The sequence below is a fragment of the Cajanus cajan genome, chromosome 3 (assembly GCF_000230855.2).
Source record: "Cajanus cajan strain Asha chromosome 3, NIPB_CcT2T_4, whole genome shotgun sequence".
Taxonomy (NCBI): Eukaryota; Viridiplantae; Streptophyta; class Magnoliopsida; order Fabales; family Fabaceae; genus Cajanus; species Cajanus cajan.
Window position 1 is genome coordinate 70004827 of NC_138519.1, and position 8714 is coordinate 70013540.

Consider the following 8714-nt stretch of genomic DNA (forward strand, 5'->3'; position numbering starts at 1 on the left):
CATGCTTACATTTTTATCGGTAAAGACCAAAATAAAATTGAAAGTAATTATATGGAAACCAAAAGATTAGTATAACTAAATAAAAAAATTAAATCTTATAAATTTTAGAAACTTACCGACTTACCATTAGGTAGTAGCCAGTACGTAACCTACAATTATTAGCTGTGATATCTTTTCAACACTATCAATGGTTAAAATAAACAAATATCTACTACTGAAAAAATAAACAGATATTACATTTACAAACATAATAAATCATAATTATGTTAACATATATCAATGGATATTTTTTCATCAGCAACTGAATCAGTCCTTATCATAAAGCTACAATTTTTAACTTGCTACGATTCAAGGACATTTCATTTGAAAACATAACCCGCATCAACCTTCCAATTTTGCGATTTTGCTGTTTGAAAAAATAAAATGCATCTCGCCCTACAAGCTTACAAAAGGCTTGTTCACGTTAATCACAGCATTCATAAAATGAAATGTAATATGTTTATAAAAGTCAACATCATCAAACAGATAAAAGTTCCAACTAAGGCAAAAATCATTGCGAAATACTTAAATGAACTCGATGTATTTAAATTGCATAACCAAAAATGTTATAAAAAACGAGACTACCAAAAACTACGGTGAAGTTTAAACTTCACCATATCTCTACCAAAAAGCAGCCTATGCCGTGACAGTTGGTTTGGTAGCACTGGAAAGCTTGGATCTCCGCTTGGCCAGGCTCTCACTCCGGTGATCCCTCTGCTCCTTCAATCTGGAAGCAAGGAGTTTCTGATACTCTGCTGCTTCTGATTTTGCCTTGGCAATTCTCTTCTTCTTATCAGCAATTCTTGCTCGCTTCCTTTGGAGTGTCAAAGGAGTGACCAGTCGTTGAATCTTTGGAGCTTTGCTCACTTTTTTCCCTGCAATCAATTATCCATTACTCAGACTATAATTCATCACAAACCATGTCCAAGTTAATTCAATGTCCACGAAGAGTCCACAATAGCTGAGTGTAACAGTTCTATTATTCAAATAGATCCCTCTATCAGACCATATCATAAATATGCATTACTTGGTTTCATATTTGGAATATATCATAAATATGCATTACTTGGTTTCATTTTTGGAACAGTATAGTAGGAAATTGCTTCTCAATAGAACATGTTAAATTGTGAAGAAACACTATCAGTGGAAGTCCTGTTCTGCTTTCACTCAAAAATAAAAAAGCATTACAGGTCCACATTATAAAATACAAGATATGACAGATGAATCAAAACTTGGAACTAGGCAGTTGATACTCGATAAGCAATAGAAATGGGTTACTTAATATTTTTTTCATTACCAAATATGTTTCTCCATCTGCCCAGCATACCTAAAGAGCCTGACACAGAATTTGTGGATCTCAGAAACTTACCAGCCTTTGTTGTAAAGGTTCGACGGTATGTGTTGACATACTTTCTCACATCATCCTCCTTGGAAAGGTTGAATAGCTTTCGGATTTTGGATGCTCTCTTTGGACCCCTCATCCTTGGCTTCTCAACATCGGTCAGACCTGGCAAATCACTTTCACCCTTCTTCACAATTACCAAGTTCAAAACAGAGAGGTCTGGGCTGACAATGCACCCACGAACAGACTTCCTTCTGCGCTCTCCATTGCGCCTTCCATATCCACGGAAACAAGGAGTTCCTGCTCAAATGAAAAAAAAATCATTAACAAGTCTGCAAACTAACATAGCCGTGAGAATCCTGCAATAAATAGGCTTCTAGAAAAAGTTAAAAGTCATTGCATAAAGACATAGGCATCCTCAAATAACAACACATACACACAAAATAAGTAGACTACAAATACACAAAAAAGAAGCAGGTAGAGAAAATCAGGAATACATTCTAAAAATTATCAAGTCTGCAGCCAAATGTAGAATATGGCAGTTATACCAATGCTGCCAACATCAACCAATTATAATCATGATCTGTTAATAATTATAACCAAGCAAGAAAACAATTGATTGAAGCAGTAGAGCAATCCTACCTCTATGGAGCAAGAGTCGGACACGACCAGGGGTCAGCACTCCCTGCTTCATTGGGAATCCTTGTTTATCACACCCACCAGTGATTTTGAAAACATAGCCTTTAAACTCCTTCAGTAGCAAAATTACAGAGGTGAGTATATCATTTATTAATACTCCTCAAAAAATAGGAACAAACATTGATTTCAGATTTCCAGCTAATGAGCGCATACCTCACCCAAGGCATCACCAAGGACCTCCTGGGAGATCCTCTTGTCCCAAAATGCTCGACTGCAGTACAAAACAGGATATAACAATATAACAATATATATGCAAATCCAATAAAAAGCCACCAAAAAAAAACATAAAAAAGAACTCCACATAGCAACTACAGACTAATGTTAAAGTCATATCGACACTAATATCATGTCAACTAAAAAATTCACGTTCATGATGAATATCTATAAACGTATGGAGATGCAAGTAAACTACTTGCACTACAGTTATAGAACAGGTTAAATATAAATCTAACAAATTTAATTAAGAAAAAAAAAAAGGCAATCATAATAAGAATGCAACGATTAAACTCAAAATCTATGGCAATTTCGAAACCACAAACAATAAAAGTCCCAAACAGGAAGAGCACAAAGTAACATTGAAGTAAATTTTCGTTTCTGAGCATCGCCACATTAAAGTGACGTTTTTTCTTCTGCAACATAATTGAAAAATAAAGAAAAAGTTATAAAAATAAATAAATAAATAAATAAAACTTACAGCTTCTGGTCGTCATCAATTTCCAGCTTCTTCTGGCATCCAGTGGTGGGGTTTGCAATGTTAAACTGCAGAAAAAGGGAACATGTTACAACGACAAACACGGGAAAATCCGAACAAGGAAGCAATTAGGGTTAGAGAGAAGACCTTCATCTTGGAATCTGGTCCTGATCTCGCCGCGCCTAACTCGCTGCGTGCGTTTGGAAACTATAACATACGGCAAAACTCGGTAACGACAACAAGAGATAGGGTTTTGCACAGTTTGGGCTTTTATATCTACTGCACTGTTTTGGGCCCCCAATTGAGCTTAACAAACCAAAACCCGCAGGTATCCATACGCTCATGATATATACACCTCTATTTTTTTTACAAGTACACCTCTTTTATTTTTTTAAAAAAATTATAAAATATTGTAATTTTTTTTAATTTTTCTAATTTTGCACCTTCAACTTTTAATTTGCTACTTTCTTTTTTTCATACACTTTTTGTTCTCTTTCAATTTTCACATATTAACAAAATAGATGAGATGAAAGAAAGGTAAGAAAGTACATATAAAAATTAAAAAAAAAATATAGAAAAAATGTGTGAAAAAAGGTACTAAATAAAATGTTATAGGTGTAAAATTAAAAAAAATTAAAATTTTTTTAAAAATTTTAATTATTTTTTTAAAAGGAGGTATACTTATAAAAAAAAGGAGGTGTATATATCATCAACCTTCCTTAAATTTGATTGACGGCCCAAGTCTCTTTGTCTTCAACTTAATATATAATCTATAAATCTATTGAACAACTTCTTCCCTTAAAAAAATGAATATTTATATATTTTATATTAATTAAATTACATTTATATTAATTATTAGAAAATAAATATCATTTTAAAAAATGAAGAATATCAAGATTATAAGAATAGTATGGTCGAGATATTTCTTGTATTTATATTTATTTAAAGATTTAAAGATGTTTAAAATTATTAATATTTGTTTAATCAATCAAAATTATGTTTATAAGGTCATGAATTTAAGTCTTGAATTTATTTAATTTTTAATCTTATTTAAATATTTAAGAATAAAATAATCTAAAAATTATGTATATAAAAATAAAGTATTTCCTTTATAATAAGTATAAATAGAAATATTTTAATATTTGTTTTTGATAAATATTTCATAATATGAATAAGATATATATATATATATATATATATATATATATATACTTCAAAAATATATATGATTTTATATTTTTAAATTTTATATGTGAATAAAAAAATTATAGGAAAATTATTATAGATTTATATTACAAGCTACTATATTTTATATTTGTAATATGTAAATTATTGTAATTTATATAAAAATTAATGTACTTATTATATTTGATATCATTTTTAAAATTGTAAAGCTAACAATTCTTTTCACACTCTTTTTCTCCAAAACTTTTCACTAAAACATATAAAAAAAATTGTGCTAAAAAATAAATAAAGAAAGAAATGGATAAAAAAAAATATGCATTTGATATTTTTAAAGTAATTAAATATTATCGGATGCTACATTAACATTTTTATTAATAATTATTAATTATAAAAATTATTAATCATTACTACTGCTTGATTTAAAATTTAAATAAAAATAAAAAAAGAATGACAACATAAGATAACATAAGATAATTTGGATCATAAAATTGCAGAGGCTAGGAACAATGGTGATTTGCTAGATCTTAAGGTTGAAGAGTCTGGCTTATTGGAGGAGGAGGTTGTTCAAAGGGGGGAATGGTGTGAACAACTTTGCCATCTTATGTCCATGAAAGATAGTTTGCTCTGTTAGAAGTCAAGGCTTAGGTGGTTGAGAGAGGGGGATGCTAATACCAATTTTTCCCATGGCTATATTAATAAGAAAAGATTGAAGAATAAGATTAGAGCTTTACTAATAAATAATGTGTGGTATCATGATTTAGTTACAATGAAAGAGGGGATCAAGAGTTATTTTGAGCAACATTTTGAGGAGAAGATGCATTACAGACCTTGTATTGAAGGGGTACACTTTCAGCAATTATCAGAGAAAGATGCTACTATGTTGATTATGCCTTTCTTTGAGGAGGAGGTGAAGGAAGCTGTATGGGATTGTGAAGGTGCAAAAAGTCCAGGACTAGATGGATATAATTTTAACTTTATTAAAAAAATTTGGGATATTCTCAAAACTAATTTTTTCAGCTATGGTGCATGAATTCTATATATATGGCAAATTGGTGAAAGGGTCAAATAGCTCGTTACTTGTGTTAGTCCCAAAAACTATAGTCCGCAGAAAGTGGAAGAGTATAGACCTATTTCTTTAATAAGGTGCATCTATAAGGTTGTGGAAAAGGTGCTGGCAAACAAGCTACATAAGGTGATTAGTAGCGTCATTTCATATTATCAATCAGCTTTTTTAAAAGAAAGATTCATTTTGGATGGGATTTTGATTGCTAATGAAGTTGTCGAGGAGATCAAAAGATAGCATACAAGTAATTTGCTTTTTAAAGTAGATTTTGAAAAGGCTTATGACTCAGTTAATTGGGAGTTCTTGCAGTTCTTTATAGAGAGGATGGGGTTTCCTTCTAAGTGGAGAATGTGGATACAAGAATGTTTGAGTACTGCCAGAGTCTTCGTCTTGTTGAATGGTAGCCCTTCTAGCGAGTTTGGGGTTGGGAAGGGGTTGAGACAAGGAGATCCGCTAGCACCTTTTTTGTTCCTTATTGTTGCTGAGGGATTTCATGCTTTGATGGCTAAGGCAGTTGAGTCTCAAGTGTTCGTTGGCTATAAGGCTGGTCAAGAGGCAGTGCTAGTTTCTCACTTGCAACATGCTTATGACACTCTAGTTATTGGAAAGGCCTCATTGCAAAATATTTGGGCTATTAAGGCTATTTTTCAGTTGTTTGAGGTAGTTGCAAGACTTAAAGTCAATTTCCATAAGAGTAAACTATATGGAATCAATGTGAATAGAGAGTTGTTAGATGGAATGGCTATTTTCTTAAATTGTAAAGTGGGTTCTCTACCTTTTTCATACTTGGGTCTACCAATTGGTGCAAATCCGAGATTGCTGAAGATGTGGGATCTGGTAATTAGTAAGGTGCAAAAGAGATTGTCTAAGTGGAAAGGAAAAAAATTATCATTTGGAGGCAAAAGTGTTCTCTTGAAATCTGTTTTGCATTCCATCCCGATCTACTATCTCTCCTTCTTCAAGGGTCCGACAGGTATTATTACAAGACTAAAATCTTTATTTAGAAGATTTCTTTGGGGTGGAGATGAGGATCATAGTAAGATTGTGTGGGTTGCTTAGGATGATGTGTGTAGGGACATAAGGCATGGGGGATTGGGCATCAAAGATTTAAGGGGTTTTAATCTTGCATTGATAGGGAAATGGAGGTGGAGGCTTTTAGTAGATAAGGGGAGGTTGTGGAATAGGGTGTTAGCTTCTTTATATAGAAACATACTTGAGAGAGAGATAGATGGGGTGGGTAAGGGTTCTAATTGGTGGGTTGATTTGTGGAGAATTGACAAGGGAGAGTTAATTATTGATGGTTGGTTTTCTAGTAGGTGTAATAAGGTTGTAAGGGATGGGATAGATACATGTTTTTGGTAGGAGGCTTGGTGTGGCCCAACAACTTTTTGTGTAAAGTATAAAAGGCTATTCTCTATTGTGACTAATAAAAGTGCCACCATTGTTGATTTGAGGGTAATAGTGGATGGGGACGAAGTGTGGAATTGGTCCTAGAGGCGAAACCTCTTTCAATGGGAAGGTGAACTATTACAACAATTGGAAGCTGACATTGATTTCCTGCCCCTGCAACCGGGAGTCAACAACCATTGGGTCTAGTCAGCTTCGAAAGATGGTGAATCTTCTATGAGGTCAGCTTACAATGTCATTGTGAATAAGGACATGTTTGCTAAATTTCCTCTATATAATTACCTATGGTTCAAGTTTCTTCCTTCAAAAGTGTTTGGCTTTGCTTGGCGATCTATGCTTAATAAATTACCAACAAAACAAAACTATTCTACAAACTGGAGATTGATACTGTATTTTGTGTGGCCATGATCAGGAGACAGTGTCCCGTTTATTTTTTGAATTCCCTTTTGCTTATTGCATATGGATGTTGTGTTTAAATTGGTTTGGTATAAAGTTTGTGCTCCATAATTCTTGTCACCTTCACTTAGCACAGTTTTTTGGTTTACCTATTTGCTCTAATGTGGATCAGTTAAGATGGTCAAGTATGTGGATGACTGTTTTATGGTCTCTATAGATTGCTAGGAATGAGACTATTTTCTCTGATAAGTCACATTACATTCTGACTTATTGGAGTTGATTCAAATACGTTTTTGGAAGTGGTTTAAGGCTAAAGATCTTTCTTTCCAATATTCCTTTTCATCATGGGTTAGTTCCCCTACTATCTGTCTAAATTTTTTCGACATATATTCGGTTTTTGAGCATCTGAGTATGTAGGGTGAGATTTTGTAGTTGATTGTGCCTAAGCTACTAGCAATATTATACTTGTGGGAGATCACATATTGTTATCATCAAGGTTATCAATCATTGTCCTTGTGTGAAATTTATGGTAAATCACTTAGTAATTGCTTAGGTGTTGTATCTTCTTTTGTTGCGGTTGTAAAATAGGCACCGTGTTTTTAGTTGTTGTAAGTATTATTTGGCCTATTGTATTTGTATATGGATTAGAGTACCCCTTGTACTATTTTTTAATAAATCTCTTTCGGTGAGAAAAAAAAAAAGATAACTTTGTGCAAAATTAACAATAAAAAGGGATGTAGTATTAATAAATAAAAATTTGAACAAAAATTGTAAATATCTTTCATTGTTTAATCCATCTATAATTTATAAATTTATAATTTGTAATAAATAGTATAAAATGAACAACTTCTTTAAAGTATTCTTTCTTCTAAAATTCTTCCAGGATAGTGTCCCATCCTATTTTTTGGCCTAATCTCAAACAAAAAAAATGTCAAAACACATTTAGTTTCCTATATTTATTGCTCACTTATTCTGGACATTTATTTTGTCATATTTATTTTCCACATATTTTAAAAATTCATTTTTTCCATGTTTCTTGTTCACACATTCTAAAAACTTTAGGAGTGTACCAAATTGAATGTCCATTCACAAAAATTTAGTCACACGTGGATTTTCACATTCTTTTTTTTTTTTTGAATAATTGACACATTAAAATTATTTACAAAAATTAACACATGTATAAGTAATCACAACCAATTATAAATTCAAATCAAGTAAACATTATAAATTCATGTAAGTTAAGTCAATTTTTTCTCATATTATAAAGTCAAACTATAATTAGAAATTAACATTTCACTTTTATCATGGTAAATTAAGATATGAAGATTTTATTGTTTCACATTATATATTATATGATAAATTTCATTTTCTCTCACTTGTTTCTTCTTCTTCTATATTTCTTTAATGATGCTAAGTAATTAGTATAGAACCTCCTCAAAGTATTTTTTTTTATCATTACTCCTTTTCAAATTCATCCCCCGACATACCTTAATACACATTACAAATTAACATTTATACATTTTGTTTTACTTTTTCTATATTTTTTATGCCAAATTTCTAGCAATGTTTTGGATAAAATTCATCCAAATAAATTGAATAAATATAGCAAGTTTTACGATTCATTTTTTTCTTTTAAATTTTTCTATCGATATTTTATTGAGGTGATTTATGATGATTTAGAAATAGTTCATATTTTTTTTGCATCAATTAGCTGGTTGTTAAGTTGATTACACAAAGGAAAGAAATCTTGAAACAGAGAAGAATATTGACTTGGTAATATGTTTTTTTTTTCTTCATAATTTTATTACAAAAGTATTATCCTTTATTTATAAAATTGTTTGTAGATATTTCTTAATACATTGTTGAGAAATTTTTTTTAATGTTTTAGTAAA

General features: G+C 31.3%; 1 protein-coding gene across 1 annotated transcript; it reads right to left on the reverse strand.

The window, feature by feature from the left end:
• Nucleotides 1-454: 454 nt before the first annotated feature.
• LOC109803619 (small ribosomal subunit protein eS6) lies at nt 455-3072 on the reverse strand. Its single transcript, XM_020365273.3, has 6 exons — nt 2919-3072; nt 2775-2839; nt 2234-2291; nt 2024-2132; nt 1409-1681; nt 455-914 (listed from the first exon to the last, which is right to left on the reverse strand). Exons 1-6 carry the CDS (start codon nt 2922-2924, stop codon nt 676-678), a joined length of 750 nt encoding a protein of 249 aa, XP_020220862.2. The 5' UTR covers nt 2925-3072; the 3' UTR covers nt 455-675.
• Between the last annotated feature and the right edge of the window lie 5642 nt (nt 3073-8714).